This window comes from Anarhichas minor, unplaced genomic scaffold, assembly GCF_050575085.1.
Source record: "Anarhichas minor isolate MPS153535 unplaced genomic scaffold, ASM5057508v1 ptg000090l, whole genome shotgun sequence".
Taxonomy (NCBI): Eukaryota; Metazoa; Chordata; class Actinopteri; order Perciformes; family Anarhichadidae; genus Anarhichas; species Anarhichas minor.
Genome location: NW_027466536.1, coordinates 1,717,998 through 1,736,919, shown reverse-complemented (window position 1 = coordinate 1,736,919; position 18,922 = coordinate 1,717,998). Strand labels below are relative to the sequence as shown.

Genomic DNA, 18,922 nt, shown 5'->3' with positions numbered 1-18,922 from the left:
CTTAAAATCAACACTATTTATTGTATTTCTCAGCTCTTGTCCTTTTAGACAGTAACAACATAATGGAACATTTAAATCAGGCTTCAGGTCACGTCACAACAAGGAGTCAGCTCTACTTAAAGTCTTATTTAAATTTATGTTCATGTTATTTTATTACACTGCACTTTGGTCAACTCTGGATGTTTTTAAATGTGCTTTATAAATAAACTGTATTTGATAAGATACATATATAAGTATGACCACTAGAGGGTACTGTTGGACAAGATATGATGTGGAGCATCAAGTTACTATTAAATACAACTTTTGAAAAAATCTACTCGTGGCATTGAAAGAGAAAGCACTTGGTTTGTGACTCCAACTACATCATGGTGAATCATGCTCAGAGGGGCCTGTTTGAAGAGGAGATGCAGGACACATCACCTGTTGAACAGTTTAATCGTCACAAAATAAACACATTAGATATTGGTAAAACAAAATCTATGACAAAGTCAGTACACATACACCACGTAGCAATGTCTTGTAGAAGAAGGGTAGGGTCACATGTTAAATATAAAATTAAAATAAAAACACGTGTCCCGATCCTATTCTGCACAGAGTGGAGGTGTTAGGTTGAATGAAGAGACCATCTTGAAGGCAACTATAGTGTAATCGAAAATGCTCTCAGGTTTCATTATGGGAAATGTAGAATCCGATTTTTATGTTTTTAAAACCTGAGTATCGCAACTATAGGGAGATGCAACACTAAATCAGTGGAGGACCCACTTAAGGTTGTCTCATTATAACTGCTGAATATATACAGTATTATACAGTATTTGGCTTACATACATTTCAAACATAAAAGGGAACTAGTCCGGTGAGGTACAAGTGCCTCAGTAAGTACTGTAACTGAGTGCATGTAACATGAGTCCTATTACATACCACCACGGCTCTCTCACATGGTTGACCAGAATCTTTTATTTTGAAAGCGGTAGAGAGGAAGTAGTCGTTAGCAGGGAATCGACTGTCAACTATCGTTGAGTGGTCGTGCTATCCAGCTAACTATTTATAGCTGGTTAGCTAATTTGAAACAAAATCCAGCAGCTGAAGAGGGGGTAAGGTGAGTTTGTTTGCTCAAATGAACAGCGTTACGGTTTCCCAAGTGATCTTCGTTTGTTTTACTATCGTCAACAGATCGAGTGGTTTCCGGCAACATTGAAGCCAGCGATGTTAACGTTAGCCGCTAGCTAGCTAGTTAGGTACTTTGCTAGGCTTGCAAGGCAATGAAGGCAAAAATTGGCGATTTTAATTTCCTGCCAAGGATTAAAATCGTATTTGTGATTGAAACGAACATTACAATTTGTTATAAAGTCACACGTGGTGACTTTTTGTTGTATAATTGAGATTCTTGAACAGACAGGAGATTAACAGATGAAAAGCTTTAGCGTGCCACTCTTTGTTGCTAGGCAACGGAGTTCTCCGCTGGGTGTCCGATGGTAAAGCCTGTAATTACATTAGTGGAGCAAAAACACGCATCGTCGTGACTTGATCGTATGCACCATGCAACCTATTTAGCTCATGCGCTTGATTTCCCATATTACGAACCGAAAAGAAGAGAAATAATAAAGTGCCTCTGTCTGTCTGTCTCTTCTGGGCTCTTGTCAGGATATACAGTAGTTCACCATGTTGGTCCCGATATTCACACTGAAGCTCAACCACAAGATTAACCCTCGCATGGTGACTGTTGGGAAGTTTGATGGAGTCCACCCATGCCTTACTGCAGCCACACAGGCTGGAAAGGTGAGGGGAATAAACATGTTCTCTGTTCCCACATAATTTTGTTGAATTCGTAATGAGCAGAAACTGTATTGCATACCATGGCTGCTGCCTGAGTCCATGAACATTCTTCCATCTTTGTATTTTCTACAAATGCCTTTTCGTGGCCTCGTTATAACATTGTGGAAAGCGAGGGACCATATTCTGAACTTTTACTTCCACATTGTTTCTGTGCTGGCCCACTGTACTTGCCTGATATCAGACAGCATTAAGTGGGTGGATTCAAAGGTCTGGACCCAGGCAACAACTTAAAGAGTCCTTCACCACATGTCTCTTAGACTTACGCTCATTACAACACTTTCGATTATAGAATACCTTTCTTACTTTTACTACCAACTCTAAGTCACACACTATATGTTTCCGCCTCTGTTTCTCTCTGTAAGGTTTTTATCCATAACCCTCATGGTCGTGGTCAGAGACCTGTGGCCCACCGCCTCAGCCAGAGCGCACAAGACTCTGACATCTCACTCCTCAACATCAACCAGGCAGTCACATGTCTGACGGCAGGAACGCTGGGACCAAACACCACGGGGGACACGCTGTTGGTGGGATCCCAGACCAACCTGCTGGCCTATGATGTCCATGACAATGCTGATATTTTCTACAGAGAGGTGAGTGGAACTGAGAATAGGTGGAGGGAAAACATTTGGTTGAAGTGGTATCTCTCTCCAGGAATGAAGTCTAAGACAATGTAACAATGCAAAGTGTATATTGGTTAAATGCATAGAGGTTACAGGTAGATAAACACAGGTGTGTTGTTGTGTGTGTACGTGTTCTGTTTTTATTGTAAAGAGCTTTGTAACTGTGATTTGAAAGGTGCTTTTTAAGTTTCTTTAGCAACCCAAGACAACACTGACATTAAAGGACTCAAATCCCTGGTATACATATTTGTTTTTAATAGTGTCCGGGTGTCAAAAACCATAAAAGATAAGATAATGTATATTTTATCGTCCCACGGGGAAGTTTGTCTCTGGCTCCAAGCCGCTGCATCACACAACACACTTTCCAGCGTCACGGTGCAAATACATGCTTATAACACATAACATAGATCATACATGCACTCATGCATAAACATGATTAATTTCACATGTTGAATGTGAGACAGCGGTTCTTTAAAATAATACTACGAAATAAAAGCAGTGTGTTAGTATGTGTTTTCTCTCACAGTAACATGATGGTGTAGGAATAGTGCAGAGCAGTATTTTCTTTGACATTTGAGAGTTTTGATGACAGCTGCTGTACCTGAGGCTACTGATGATGAGGGATTTTAAAGCACGATAATGACATGGCTAGCTCAGACAGCATCAACGGTCAAGATACTGTCCCAGTAGCGGTCCCAAGAAAGTTAGGACGGATGAGGGAACCTCATATAATTATCTCAATGGCCTCGACCTTGCTGCTGCTATAAAAAAGGAAATGTCTGGCCAAATTGCCAAATTAGTAATAAACCAGATAATCTCACAGGTGTTGCAACATACACAACCATGTTCCAATGATCGCAGGAAAGAGACTGTGATTTGTGATTACTGGGCTTTGGTAGGTGTCAGTCTATGAGACTTGGCTCTAAGATAGTACAGTACAAACATGAAATGTAACATGTTAAGCCAAAATATATCAATGAGTTTTGAATTTAAAAATCTGCCATAGAAAAAAATCATTGTAAAAATATCATCTCATAACATATTTGCATCTATGCTGTTTCTGTGTCGAACTGAATACTTGAAAAAAATGACAACAAGCAGCAGTGCTTTACACTCTGGAGACGAGCCTGGCTGTCGACATGTTCTACAGTACTCCATTTTTAAAGGGCCTTGTGTCTGTTTCCTCTGTGTGTGTGTGGGGTGTAGGTGACGGATGGGGCCAACGCTATTGTGTTGGGGCACCTCGGGGACAAACCGAGTCCTCTGGCCATCATTGGAGGGAACTGCGCTTTACAAGGCTTTGACCATGCTGGCAATGACCACTTTTGGACGGTAAGAACACCAAGGCAACATTTTAATATCAGCACAGTCTGTCTTACATTCAAGAAGTTGGTTTCTTTGAATAGCAACGCACAACTTATGAGACAAAGACACCTCACTAAAATGTAACCAGTTTGATTATCAGCAATCAACAAATAAATATAATAATAAATGTAATAATGAAGTTTCTTGTTTTTAGGTGACTGGTGATAATGTCAGATCTCTGGTACTATGTGACTTTACTGGCGATGGAAAAAATGAGGTACGTCCTGACGCTGTGTTGATGCTGCGTCTGATCACAGAGCTTTGTCGCACATCTTCCTCCTCGTGTTCTATAGCTCTCTAATTTGAAAATGTTAACAGTTGTGTCTGAACTGTAGACGTGAGCTCAATGAAAGATGAATTCATATTGACGCTGTTGTGTTTCCAGCTTCTGGTCGGCTCAGAGGACTTTGACATCAGAGTATTCAAAGAGGACGAGCTTGTGTCTGAGATGAGTGAGAACGAGGTAAACTGATGCAATGTGTTTCACTTTTTTAAAGACTCCCGAGAAAAATATCCATCAAAACTAACAAGTGTGTTGTTGTTTATTTTAAATTATGTTTTGTACCGGGGACAGTCGCACAATAACACTTGAAATCACCAGTGCACTGTTACTAGTTTCCCCTCTGTCCTTCTCCCGACAGACAGTAACGTCACTGTGCCATATGCATGACAGCAGGTTTGGCTATGCCCTGGCCAATGGCACTGTGGGAGTTTATGATCGCAGCGCCCGCTACTGGAGGATTAAGGTACCGTAATCATTTATGATAGTGTCGTCTTGGAATAGAGGGGCTAACCTTATTGGAAAAAAATAGGTATTAGCAACCAGTGTTGTAGTCAAGACCACCTAAACCGAGACCAAGTCATGACCAAAACCAGAGTGTATCGAGACAGAAACAAGACCAAGACGAGTCTGACTTCAACAGGTAGTCTTGAGACCGGTCTCAAGACCATGACCGCTATAGAGTTCTTCAACACACAGTGTTAATGACAATGGTGATCTTTGGCACTTGGTGGGTGTCGTTGTCATTGTTTCCATCAGCCTTTCCCTCTGAAAGCCTTAGTTCTGTTTATTCTATGTCTATAGAACAACCCTATCATGTTGTATGTCCTTAATCATTTAATGCTGTTTGAAATTTGAACTGACTGACCCACTAAGGGCCTTTTGACTTTAAATGTAATGTGTCTCCATTTCCTTTTTAAATAATGTGTTTTTCACTCTCCAATCAGTCCAAGAATCACGCAATGAGCATCCATGCCTTTGACCTGAATGCTGACGGGGTGGTGGAGCTTATCACTGGCTGGTCCAATGGAAAGGTCAGCTCACAACCTAGCGGGCCTGGCATTTCACACAAGAAGTCATTCATTTCCACACTGTCTTTAGTTCGTCTTCAGTGTGGATCAGGTTCTCCTTTTATTTCAGATTGATGCTCGTAGTGACCGCACAGGCGAGGTCATTTTTAAAGACAACTTTTCCTCTTCTGTGGCCGGAGTGGTGGAGGGAGATTACAGGTTGGATGGACAGATACAACTTATCTGCGCCTCCACAGACGGAGAAGGTATGTTGTCTGCCTGTATGGTTTCTGCCCACATATGCATGTATGAAGACGTGTTGGAAATGGTTGGATTCAGGCCATCCTCTGTGTACCTGGATGAATGCTTTTACAAATATCTGTCACTATTTTCTTTTTTGGGAAAAAAACACAATTTCTTGCTCTGTGTTTGTTAGTGCCCTTTCTTATCAGCGCTAATATCCCACTAACTCCCTACCAACTGTCAGAAGGAGGAGAGTTAGTGTGTGTCAGTGTGTGTGTTCATGCATGTTCACATACTAAGGTAACCCAAATTACTAATTATTGTAGTGCTGTCACCTGATTTCAATGACATTTTATTAAATTTTAGCTGTGGTGCATTTGTGACTCTGATCTATTTGATCTCGTGCAACTAGCAGATCATTATTTCCACTTCCTGAGTACTTCAGTTCATGTAGAGATACCTAAAAACAAATAACCACGTTACCATGAGCTTCAACGGTACCTTAAGCTTAATTCAGACATAGCATCCAAACATGCTGAACATGGTTTGGGAGATCTGACCATTTAGGCTTGGATAAGAATGTCATCAGTGTTGTAAATGTGTGTATCTTGTAGTCCGTGGTTATCTGCCAGCCAGTAAAGACCTTAAAGGGAATCTCATGGACTCCAGTGCTGAACAAGACCTCATTAGAGACCTCAGCCAACGCAGACAGAATCTGCTGCTGGAGCTACGCAACTATGAAGAGAATGCTAAGGTACATTTCTATATTATCGTACAAGCACAGAGATGAGTAAAATCCCCCTTTCACATTTTTTTTCCCTTTATCGTTTCATTTTTGTCATAATTCTCTGCATCGCTGTTTGTTTCAGAGATAGCAGACTTCACACAGGATAATCACAGGATTCTTAATTGACATGTGGCTGTATATTATTTTATATGCTTAACATCCACACAAACTGTGCCGTTGTTTCAGGGTGTGTCAGAGACAAACAGTGGGGTGGGTGTCATACCAGCCAACACTCAGCTCCAGACAGCGCTGTCAGTGAGGCCTGCTACAGAGGCTCAGAAAGCTCATGTAGAGCTCAGCATTTCAACACCAAATGGTAGAGTGTATTAGCACTTAGGCTGAGAATTTCAAGCATGTCAAGGACAGGGCAAATACTCTATAGTCCCAAGTCCCTGAATCTCTCCTTTATCCTCTCCAGAAACCATCATTCGTGCAGTGCTAATCTTCGCAGAGGGGATATTTGAGGGGGAGAGTCACGTTGTGCACCCCAGCGCTCAGAACCTCTCAGGCTGTGTCCGCGTGCCCATTGTCCCCCCAAAGGATATACCAGTAGATCTGCACATCAAAGCCTTTGTTGGAGGGAAAACTAGGTAGGATGTGTGAGTAAGTAAAGTACGTGTGCTGTCGTGTATTAATTGCATTTTTCTTACCATGTAATTAACCACCTTCTCTGCACTTCATTCTTTTTGTCTTCTCCAGCACCCAATTCCATGTGTTTGAAATCACTCGTCAGCTGCCTCGTTTCTCCATGTATGACATCACAGTTGACTCCTCAGCTACTCCGCCCACTGGAAGGGTCACCTTCAGCATCAACGACCGACCACAGAGGGTAGGCTGATCAGTCCCACAGCATGTCCAAGGCAATAACATCCCAATATATGTTTGCTAATTACAATCTTATAGTAGTGTGTGTGTGTGTGTGTGTGTGTGTGTGTGTGTGTGTGTGTGTGTGTGTGTGTGTGTGTGTGTGTGTGTGTGTGTGTGTGTGTGTGTGTGTGTGTGTGTGTGTGTGTGTGTGTGTGTGTGTGTAGGTGGTGATGTGGCTGAATCAGAACTTCTTGCTTCCAGAAGGAGTAGACAGCCCCGACATCACATTTAATTCTCTAAGAGGAGGGGGACTGTTGTCCATCAGTATGGCCACCAATGGACAGGTACAAACACACAACAACTATACGTTTAGCCATATCTCTCTTACACATTACACTTTTGTGCACTTTTTTCTGCAAGTTTTAACATTACATCAACAAGAGAATCAAGTGCTTGAGTTTTGCAGCTCAAAACATAAACATTGAAACATGAAATCACTGTGATTTGTTATTACCAACAACATCAATGTGACTTGTTTATTTATATTGTACAAAGTCAATTTAATTACATTCAATTAATTTCATTAGTGATTTAAAAGACAAAGGCTTTGTGTTGTGCATACTTTGTTTTGGGTTTTTGCTCATAAAGGGAAAATTGTGACCGTATAAATCATGAGTTCTTACCTTGCCAAGAGTGAGCAAAACATTGAGGTTCATTTGCATGAAGTTACTGACATTTCCTTTTAAAATAAGCTAAAATCAGATGCTTAGTTAATCCTTAATTTGCCCAATCAGATCACTCTGAGAACCGATGACATTGACCTGGCAGGAGATCTGATCCAATCACTTGCCTCCTTCCTGGCAATAGAGGAATTGTCAGCAGAAGCAGACTTCCCCGGATACTTTGAGGAGCTACACACCACACTCACTGAGGTCTGGCTCTAATGACATTGAAACCTCTACTGTCAAAAACATTTCATGTTGTATATTCCACTAGTATTCCAAGACATACCTTCCATCCATCCCCACATGTACATTGACCTGTACATGTGCATTGTGACTACAACTTTGTGTAAAAGGCTTGTCAGGGCTGAGAGAAGTCAGGAAGCTCATGAGAAATGAAATCTTTATTTGTCAGGAGAGAGAATGTAGCTGTTGCTGTGGTTTCATAATGAGTCTTAAATATCTGCGATGCAGGTGGATGAGTTCCACTCCGTCCATCAGAAGTTAACTGCAGCCATGGCCGACCACTCCAACTACATCAGGAACATGCTGGTGCAAGCAGAGGATGCTCGCCTTATGGGTGAAATGTGAGTAACCACGACAGACGTGCAGCAAATTGAACTGGTCCCATTTGTAATCATTGTCAAATACAAAATGTGATGTATGATTTCTTTAGGAAACATATTGACGTTGATAACGTTTTTTTATGGTTGCATGCAATTTAGGTCAGCCACTTCCAGAGCTGTGGTATTGTGCATGCTTGTTTAAAGCCAGCAAAGAGAAAAAGCCATCAGCAGACCCTCACCTTCCACCAGCGTTGCAACAATAGAAAGGCTTAGTTTCCCTTAAATGTTACCATGACAATTCAAAATGTCTGCTGGGAAAAAGGTCAACTGTAGTGCAAACACTCTTTACTAGTGATTTCTGAAACAAAAGAACGATTGTATCAAAAACATGAAGAACAAATACACAGTTGCTGATTAATTAGGTACACCTAGCTAAAACTAGTACAGTCGAATACAACAGTCCTACATTACATCCTTCATGAATGTTGATACAACTTCATGGACATTTTGGAGGCTGCAGTTTGTGGTGCTGTTGTAATGAAAGGTGCTTCTAATACTTAAGGCACCCTCATTGATATAAATGGGACAGACAAAATATTAGAAATGCCTTTCAGTATAATACTTTACAATCCAACTGCACCACAAAACTTCAGAGTGAGCCCCAAATTGAATCAACACCTCTCTAAGACAGTTTCAACAAAAACTTGTAACTGAGTGTATATTTCAGCGTATATATATATTGATAATACTGCTATAAGATCTTTTCTTTTTAACCACAGGGCTGTTTCTCTTCCTCTTCTCCCCGTACGCTCTCTCTGATCTTCTCCCTCGCTCTCTGCAGGACAACTATGAAGAAGCGTTACAGAGAGCTGTACGATCTAAACAGGGATCTGGTCAACGAGTATAAAATCCGCTCTAACAACCACAATGCATTACTTGCCTGCCTCAAGTCTGTCAACCAGGCCATACAGCGGGCTGGTAGACTCCGAGGTAGGCCTGTGTGTGTGTGTGTGTGTGTGTGTGTGTGTGTGTGTGTGTGTGTGTGTGTGTGTGTGTGTGTGTGTGTGTGTGTGTGTGTGTGTGTGTGTGTGTGTGTGTGTGTGTGTGTGTGTGTGTGTGTGTGTGTGTGTGTGTGTGTGTGTGTGTGTGTACATATGTATACATATGTATGACACACTGTAACAACCACAATTCCTGAACAACTGCATGTGGGCTGACTCAAGCCTATGTACAATCAATATTATTGTACCTGGGTAGGTTTTTGGATGTAGTGCATACGTGTTGTTGGTCCAGATGTTGGTTCTTTCTAGTGTTGATTGGACATATTCAACGCTTTGCTGATGTCGGTGAGGGACTACAAATGCTTTGCAGAGTACTTGAGTCCGGCTCACCTTAGATACCAGACTGGAAACCCTCTGTTTCAGTGTCTCCTATAGCTTCTTTTTTTTTTTGGAAGCATGCAAGATATAGCATATCGGGGATGAGGAGAGTTTTGACTTTTCAGGGAAACAACACTCACGACCAAAACACCAAGCATCCCTTGACGAGCACATTTCTGCAGTCAGGACACTGAGCAGTCAAAACGGTGGTATTTATGTTGTTCATGGCAGTGATGCAACATCAAAAGCCCACTGCACATACAGTATACATATGTATGTATTCATCAATAATATCAGAGTATATAGGGGGATCCTTAATAAGAAGACTAAACAGCCATTTAAATACTGATTTCACTATCAAATGTCAGTGAACAAAGCTCAGAAGCTTAAAAGCATTTATGTCATCCTCTATGTGTCGTTACAAGTCACATACCTGTCTTGTCTCCTCATATTAATCTGTCTGTCGCTCTTCCTCCTTACCTCCAGTCGGTAAACCCAAGAACCAAGTGATCTCTGCCTGCCGAGACGCCATCAAGAGCAATAACATCAACGCACTCTTCAGGATCATGAAAGCTGGCACTGCATCCTCCTGAGGGTGGAAGGGGTGGTGGTGCAGGAATGGACAAATGGATTGAAAGTGCAAGCACAACGCAGAACTACTCGGCAATGTAATGTTGAGCTTGACCTATTTCAAGCATGGCACCAGCAAGGATTTCCCCCCAGAATGATGAGACGAGGACACGAGAAGGGACGCAGTTTGTAGCCTTAATCTATCTTTTTGCCTGGCAGCAACATTTGGTACGAGCTCCATAATACCTTTTTACTGTCTGTGAAGACTTGAAATTCTCCTGGCTCACAGAGATAAAATGCTGACTACAGGCTTAGTGCACTTGAAGGAGCTTGATTTAGTGCAGTTAAAGCTTAGCTAGATAGTTTGGAGAGTTCAGCTGGAACAAAAGAGGTAGTGGAGTGCTTCCCTCAGACTGTTTCTCAGAAGCAATGGAAGAAAGATATTCAATGATGCTTCAGAGAAATTAGTTTTAATGCATTAATCTGACTGCTGTCTGAAACTCATGCAAAACAAAACAGTCTTTTCTTCAGTTCTACTCTCGCATACACTGTCTGACAGCATCAGTAGAGTTAAGTGTAATGCCCTTTGAATGTGGACGTTTTCCAGGTAGCGTTGCACATTTGTCATGAAAACGTTTAAACTTCAGGAAAGAATGCGTTTCCACTAAAACACGAGGGTTTGTAGGAAAATGAGTATCTGCTGGATCGGCAGCCTGAATGTTTGATTCAGCTGACACGGTGATGTTTAGAGAGAGCACAGCTGGAGCAAGACGGAGAGCAGCTTCATTGAAATCGCTGGTGGCCCTTATGGTTCTGTGTGTTGTGCAAGAAAACTATTTTAAATGAACGGATGTCAGAGGACCAGCGCTGTGTGTTTCACTTGTTTACCTTTTGTAGATTGTACACAGAGATTGTAAATGTATAATTGTGTGTGTGGCAGAAACTATTATTAAATAAACTTTTGTTTTAAAAGTATGTACATATTTGCTCTCTTTGGAAACGTTGTGATCTCTGCTAGAATTTAAGGTACGGTTCAGCAGGTTTGAACAAAGTTTGGCTGCACGGCATGAAATTTAAATAAGTGACCCACCAAGTGGTCGTTGCTTGTATAACAACAGGAAAGAATTGAGAGGGAAAATTATAACTAATTGGAAAAATGGGGCTTCCCATTTTTGAACATACATGTAAACTATGCTGCATATTTCCAGGGGTCTTCCATTTTATTTTAATTATGTATTCGTCAGTTAAGCTGTACCATCCACACACTACATCCAGCACTAAGGACTCTGCTTTTCCAACCTCAACTTTCCTACTTTTGGTATACTTCTGATTGGATGCACACATGTTCCCTCACGCGCTGTATTCTACAGGCGCTACATATGGTTCAGTAAAGACCCAGTCTAGAGTCGTAAATTACTGCTGTGAGTGTGCTCTCCCATGTGACTGGGTAGCTTGGCCTAGTATGAAATATTTAGCTGTCCTTGATCTCTGACTTCCTTGTAGACTCAAACTAGAAAAAGACATGACTAATTATCATAACTTCAGAGATCCACACTCTGCACTTTTATTTAGTCCTCTCGTCTATTTCTCCCTTTGTCCTGGCTAGTTGCTGTGTTGGCATCTGGCTTGAAGTCGCTCTGGCCTTGCTTAAGTCACGTGGTCAGGCTAAAGGATGATGGTGTTGCGTTCAGGTTCTCCTGGTTGGCTTGTTCATCTGACGACTGGCTCTTAAATTCCAAGACATTCTGATAACCTACTTTGGACAGACTTTATATAGTTGTATAGCCTCTTCTTGTTGTCTCTTTGTTTAGGATGTTTTTGTATTTGTTTTTTTGTCTGTGGATGTTTTGCCGTTTTTTTGTAGTAATTAAGGTCTCATTATGCTCATTTTGTCTCTCGATTAAAAAAAAGACAATACAACCTAAAACTGACAACAAGCAGTGCTAATTATTTCGTGATTAGTTGATTCTACACCAAGAAAGTAATTTATTATATTATTATTTAAAAAATAGTTTATAATTGTCTACACTTGCAGTTATTTCGTTGACAGTAAATATATGAATATTCCCTATAGTACTTGAAGGCAACTATGAGCGCAGCCAGCGGCTGACGGGCTCAAAGCCAGGTAACTTTTCTAACCTCCCTTCTACACACACACACACGCACACACGCATGAATACAGTCGCTCATCTTCTCTCATCGGGTGTTTGTCTTTGAAATCAGTCTTTTTGTGCGTCGGTGCGCAGAGTGGAGGCTGTGGTGCAGTTGCACAGATGTTTTCAGTTCGACGTCGTCCTCCGTCTCGTCTGGTAAGTTTGAATGACTTTCATGGATCGGGGAACATTTCACAACAATTGTAGTTATAAAACCAGCCAGACTTCTGGTTGCTACTGTAAAACATGCGGCATATAGTCCTATTTGTCGAGAAATTATAGGGGAGAAGTTTTGCGACGCTGTTGGTCATGCTTGTGTGGAATTTGCGCTCTAAAATAAATAGCTGAGATTAGACAGTCACGGTTATAACAGTGCGTTTAACAGTGGTTATAACAGGATGTCTGCTAATGGTATGAACGTTTGGACACAGTGTTCTTAGACAGAGTTGGTACCCTTATGCTCACTTACATAAGACACGGACACTCCCCCTTCTGAACGGAGTTATGAATAATGGGAATCAAGAAAATACTTTCTGCTATTTATCAGCCAACAATAACTTCTTGGATTATTTTATTATTATTTGTTTTGTCCTGGTTACTACTTCGAGGTCATGTGAAGCAGGTTATGTTCGGAGCTCAGAATTCAGTCACATTTAGCCAGTTTAAACTAGATGCCAGGACACCCTGTGACGTACAAATAACAAAAAAACATCTTACTGAAAAATAAGAGATGATCGGCTATATACAGTATATTTCTCTAGTGCATCAAATTTGCTTTTTTTTTGCCACAGGAGCGTCAAAAATGATCTGCTGATTGATATCATTGGCAAACGAGGCTCATTTATTGTATGAAACAAGATGAGAGAGAGTTTCACACTAACTTCCAGGACAGCACATCGTCCTTAGAGCAGACAAATGGGGGAAGGGACAAGTAACAATATGTTCTATGCAACAGGGATCATCAAAGTCTATGGAAATGTGTTCTTGTTGTTGTCCAGGATGCCCCCACCCTTGGGTGCCTGAGGAGAAGGGGAGGATGGAGCCAGACAAGATGGTGATATGAGTTTTTACAGACAAACTGTGAAGTTTGAGGTGATGTTTAGCGATGCAGCAGGGAACAGGAAGAAAAATCACCACATCTTCTCCTCGAATTCTGCAGAGTTTCCCGCAAACCCAAGTCTGGTCTGTATCAGTCTCCACTGCTGTCTGCAAAGCAGTATGAACTGCGCCAGCCCCATTCCACTGCATACCCGTTCAATACTTAACTGAAGTCAGCGTCTTCAGAAGGAACCAAGGAAGATGGGGACAATCAGGAGAATCCTCCATGTCAAGGGAGATGTGCTGTGCACGATGCTGCTACTGGTGCTATTCTCTCTGCTGCTCTATGCCCATCAGGTAAGGATAGAACCAATCACAGCATATGAAGGGGTATAGTTAAAAAAAAGTACTTAAGTATTTAAAATCACATGTCCAATCAAATCCCATCCATGTTTCCAGGTTGTGCTCTCCTCTGGGTGGGACAGACCTGTGTGGAAGCTGGAGATCCATGGCTCTACCAGCTCCAGCAGGACATTGCTTGGCGCTAGCAAAGCCAAAGCAGGCCAGGAGTCTCCCGGGGTATGAGCTGATCTGGTTCAAGTTATAAATGTGTGTGCCTGTTTGCATGTAGGTATCAGAATCCAAGTATCTTCATCATGTAAAATCGATAAAATGATAATGGGTGCACTAAAATATAAGACTTCATATCTAGCACCAAACAGCAGACAGGCAAATTAAGCAACTAGTCTGGCAGAGGGTAGTTGCTGTTAGAAAGAAAGTGTTGCATTAGCAGGTGAAGGCGGTGAGGACTGTGATGGATGATGTGTGTAGGAAGAATCCTGTGACAAAGGACTGAGTGTGATGTGCTGACCTGAAGGTGCTGCAAGAAGGTCATCATTTGTTAGTCTTGTCCTCATTTATAAGATTAGGGAAGTTCACATCCCACATGCGATGCCCTTTGTGCTCACAGAGCGTGTGGAGACATTTTCACAGTGTCTACTGCTGAGCTGAAATTCACAACCAGTGTGAGAGCACTGCACAGTATGTGCTGTGTGAATACACATACTGCATATGTAGAGTGCATCAATGTATGTACACACAGTATGTTTGTATTTATGTTTGCGTGAATGACCATCTGTACTGATCCACAGATGGTCCAACACAACCTGGAAGAGATAAACATGAAGCAGTATAAACAGAAATTATGATGCTCGTTTTCAATGTCATTTTAGATTTTTAGTTTTTATACTTCTTTTGCACATACAACTTTAAGATCGCATGTTCTTGCTATAGAAAATGTCCTCCAACTTCTGTCTCACATCATTTTTCCTAATTAGCAGATCCCATCCAGCCCTTCAGAGACACAGCTGCCTCCGTGCAAACCCCAGTCCAAGTCCAAACCTCCTCTGTCCAAGTCCAAACCTCCTCTGTCCAAGTTGAAACCTCCTCAGCTCAAGTCCAAACCTCCGCAGCCCAAGTCCAAACATCAGGTCAAATCTAAGGGGAAATCCAAGTCTCAACGGAAAAATGCTGTCCCAACTAAGACCGTTGGCAAGCCCCTGCCTACGTTGCCACCATTTGACTTTGAGGGCTATCTGAGAGAAAAGGACAACAGAAACTTTAAGCTGCTCATAGACCAGCCAGAGAAATGTCACATTGGAGGAGCAGAGGAGGAGGCAGGAGAAGGAGGAAGTAAAGGGTCTACCACTGCTCCCTACATGCTCATTGCGGTGAAATCTATCCCTGCAGATTTTGATAAACGTCAGGTAAAATAAGACATGTTGTATGTTGGACAAAAACCAAAAACTGATTTGTAAATGGTAAAATGTGCTGTGAATCAGTACAGAAGTTAGGCTGTATTTTTCACACAAGCTATTTTGTGTATGAAAGCTTGTTGCTTTTGTTTTCTTTGCTATTTGGTTCACTCTCACTGTTCTCAGTGTAGTTCATAACAGCAGCCAGCAGCTGTTTTCTGTTAAACAGTTCTGATAAACCCGCTGTACTCTACCTGCACAGCACTAATCTGCAGATGGATCGAGTTAGCAACTAGCTGGTGAACACAGTGGAGCATTTAGCAGCTAAAGAGCCCGATATTTCCTTCAGGAGTTGGTGGAGACTAAAACTAGAGATAAGAGTAGAGTGAATATTGGACTTACATTTGACAAGTAGACATGTGGGTAAAAAAAATCAATTAATACAAGTTCAATCTCAGAAACCATCTGCTTTCTGACGACGCTTCCTATGGCCGATATTTTCAGGGTTCCAGTGTAGCCAACAGACATTATGCAGGTATCTCTCCATATTGAGGTTGTTTTAACAGATCACTGGCATACAAGCCCCATATGCTGCCAGTGCTGCTGATGAGCCCAGCTGTTGCCATTTTACTGGTGACACTCTGCCAAATGTCACACGATTAACACACATTTAACCTAACGTTGTATTAACTTAATTCTTTCTTCTCAACAAAATAATCTTTTCCTTTCTGCACTTAATTCATTTTAGGTGGTACGTCGGACCTGGGGTAAAGAGGGACTTTTTCAAAATGGTGTGTCCATCCGGACTGTTTTCCTGCTGGGGGTTCCCAGGAATCGGACTGCTCTGCCTCTTTGGGATCGGCTCATGACCTACGAGAGTCAAACCTTTGGAGATATCCTGCTTTGGGACTTTGAAGACACCTTCTTCAACCTGACGCTGAAGGAAACACATTTTCTGAAATGGGTTAACAGCAGCTGTCCTCATGTCAAGTCAGTGTTTACAAGCCTAAATCAAGAGTCTATCTGATTCTTAGCCTTTTTGTGACTCCTATCTGATTGCTTTTCCTATTATCTCTTTTCATACAGATTCATCTTCAAGGGCGATGCTGATGTGTATGTTAATGTGGAGAATATATTAGAGATGCTGCAAGGTCAAAAGCCAGACAAGGATCTGTTTGTTGGTGATATTATTATCCATGCTAAACCAATTCGGCGGCGCAATTCCAAATACTATGTGCCAGAGTTTGTTTATGGAGGGGGTTTGTACCCGAATTACGCTGGGGGAGGAGGGTTTGTCATGTCGGGACATACGGCTCGGAGACTTAGCTCTGCCTGTCAACAGGTACGTCAAAGTTTGACAGTTTTAATATTTTTGTATGTCTGTTTTTACAATTTTTTGATTCACAATGTTTTTATTCACTTCCAGGTGGAGTTGTTCCCCATTGATGATGTCTTTCTAGGAATGTGCCTCCAGCTGATCGGCGTCAAACCATCACGCCACCAGGGCTTTCGGACCTTCGGAATTACCCGGCCATCTGCAGCACCCCACCTTCAGACGTTTGACCCCTGTTTTTACAGGGAACTCATGGTTGTTCACAGCCTCAGTGTTCCTCAGATCTGGCTTATGTGGAACCTCCTGCACGACCCCAGACTGAGCTGCCACAACAGGACTAGCCAGACATCCTTGCCCTTTAAGTGGAAGGATAAGATGGGTGAAAAGGCGGGAGAAGAGAATGACTATGGTCAGAAACAGGTGTTTATTACGCATTAGCGACTCCCTGCAGGGCCGATTTGGGATCTGCAAGAGCCCCTAGCAAGGACGAAATGGTTAAAAAGCAGGATTGTGGCCAACATGAAAGGCTTGACGTGACTTCAAAAGCACAGTTGAGTCATATGGGACTTTATCCAAGATGGTAGATCATCTTTGGGGAAATGAATTGGCAAAGGTCTAAAGTGCTTCAGATTTTTCAGTAAGGGAAGAGAAGAGAATTTGGGCTTTTGCCACACAAGCCCATCTGTGTGATCACACAGTGAACAAGCATGCAGCAAGACCTTGATTTACATAGATTTTGAGAAGACTATTGAATGTGTAATCTTCAGAATGTATTGTGTTATAATTGTTTACACAGAGATACAGTAAGAGCCACGAGGACAACTTAACTGACGTGTGGTTAGCTGGTTTAACCCCATCCAAGCGTGAAAGCATCTGTGTTTCTGAGACCTCAGCATTAGTATAATATACTGACTCACATCGGACTGCGTAGACAGCCAGGACTGGTGACGGCTGTGTGTACTGGGGGAGTGGAAAGACAGTAGAGACTTTTTTGTGTTTTCACCGTGATCACAGAATCACTGGCAGAGATGTTCTTCACTCGATGGAGCCGGATGCAGGCACAAATGGACAGTTAGATTATCTGTTCCCTGGAGGAACAACAAATGAAGCCTAAATACAAACCAGCTGGGACACACAGACAAAACCTTGATCTAATGTTTGTTGAATTTTTGAGGAGTCAAGTATGTGTACTTCCATGTGAACGCTATTATTGAATACTATAATAACTTGATTTGTTTTGTGTAATTGTGTGTTTTTCGTTAAAACTCTTTGTCATTTGAAAAGCAAAACATGTGCACAGAACTCGACAGATCAACGTGGATCACATTTGTGTGTCTTCTAGTGCGATTGTTCGACATGCTCACGTGGTCTGGACTTCAGCTGGTGCCCTTTTTGCTATACAGTTGCGTGGCTCTCCAGGCCGAAATATCTCAACAAGTATCAGATGGATTTCCATGAAATTTAGTACAGACATTCACTGAGCTAATATGGCAACATTAAATTCAACAAATTAGCACTGAATGCAAGAGAATGTTCTTATTGATATAATAACTTGGCAACTGTTTGCTCTTGTAAACATCATGTCCGAAATATAGCAATTGAATTGTATGTAGCCTACATTCAAGAAAGAAAATCACGAGTGATATGAAGGTGAAAGAAAGAAATGTGCCTTTCGAGGCACAACACAAACTGTGAATGACAGAAAGTTTGAATGCGCACCGGATCATCTTGAATAAACACAACTTTTGAATACAAAAAGGAACTGTTACATTTGTCCCGCCATGGGTTGAGATTATTCCAGCTGTGTGTGTCACGTGTCTTTGTTACGTTACTGGTGCCTAAAGTCGTCCTCAATGGATGCACTGGACTTTTTTCAACATGCTATACAGTGACTTTTTCGACACACTATAATATGACTTTTTTGTGACTTTTTTCTAAACTATATGAAGATTTTTTTTGACATACTATAGTATGTCAAAAAAAGTAATAAGTCATAGTATAGTAACTATACTATGACTTATTACTTTTTTCAACATACTATACTATGACTTTTTAATTATTTTTTTCAACATATATATTTACATATTTTTCGATGTTATGACTTTAACGTATTGTGCTCTTTTTTCGACGTACTATTCTATGAATTTTTTTTTGCCATTACTTTTTTTGACATACTATACTATCACTTTTCCCCCCAAGATAGGATCAACCTCATCACATCACAGAAGCCACTGTTAAAAACGGTGGTAACTGAGCTACCAAGTGCACAGAGCCTACTATATTGTAGCAGATCTCCATCCATCCCTTGATGCTTTAATCTTAGAGAATCATCTTTTATATTTGTAAATTAAAAAAAATTCAGATTTTTTTCTAGGAATGTTACCCCCCCCCAGCTCCAGAATTAAAACATGTTCTGACAATAGCTCTCATAAGCCATTGTAGAGTTTCAAGGTTGCGTAAAC

The 18,922-nt window shown here is 41.5% G+C and overlaps 2 protein-coding genes across 5 annotated transcripts; both read left to right on the top strand.

The window, feature by feature from the left end:
• The first annotated feature begins 972 nt into the window (after positions 1-972).
• Positions 973-11,157, top strand: bbs2 (Bardet-Biedl syndrome 2). 2 transcript variants are annotated; one of them, XM_076082207.1, is made up of 18 exons: positions 973-1,096; positions 1,642-1,776; positions 2,196-2,423; positions 3,660-3,785; positions 3,973-4,035; positions 4,204-4,281; positions 4,460-4,564; positions 5,046-5,132; positions 5,239-5,374; positions 5,966-6,105; positions 6,325-6,454; positions 6,557-6,728; positions 6,838-6,967; positions 7,170-7,289; positions 7,740-7,877; positions 8,142-8,254; positions 9,075-9,223; positions 10,099-11,157. In XM_076082207.1, the coding sequence occupies exons 2-18, from the start codon at positions 1,660-1,662 to the stop codon at positions 10,203-10,205; spliced, it is 2,139 nt and encodes a 712-aa protein (XP_075938322.1). In that variant the 5' UTR covers positions 973-1,096; positions 1,642-1,659; the 3' UTR covers positions 10,206-11,157. The 2 variants fall into 2 exon arrangements, with proteins under 2 accessions (XP_075938322.1, XP_075938323.1); XM_076082208.1 differs by having other exon boundaries at positions 989-1,091.
• A 1,167-nt stretch (positions 11,158-12,324) lies between these two features.
• b3gnt9 (UDP-GlcNAc:betaGal beta-1,3-N-acetylglucosaminyltransferase 9) lies at positions 12,325-18,218 on the top strand. Of its 3 annotated transcripts, XM_076082304.1 has the most exons (8): positions 12,325-12,491; positions 13,334-13,389; positions 13,495-13,730; positions 13,833-13,952; positions 14,711-15,139; positions 15,876-16,117; positions 16,214-16,469; positions 16,554-18,218. In XM_076082304.1, exons 3-8 carry the CDS (start codon positions 13,635-13,637, stop codon positions 16,896-16,898), a joined length of 1,488 nt encoding a protein of 495 aa, XP_075938419.1. In that variant the 5' UTR covers positions 12,325-12,491; positions 13,334-13,389; positions 13,495-13,634; the 3' UTR covers positions 16,899-18,218. The 3 variants fall into 3 exon arrangements, with proteins under 3 accessions (XP_075938419.1, XP_075938417.1, XP_075938420.1); XM_076082302.1 differs by having other exon boundaries at positions 13,334-13,730; XM_076082305.1 differs by having other exon boundaries at positions 12,326-12,491; positions 13,334-13,730; positions 14,714-15,139.
• Positions 18,219-18,922: the final 704 nt, after the last annotated feature.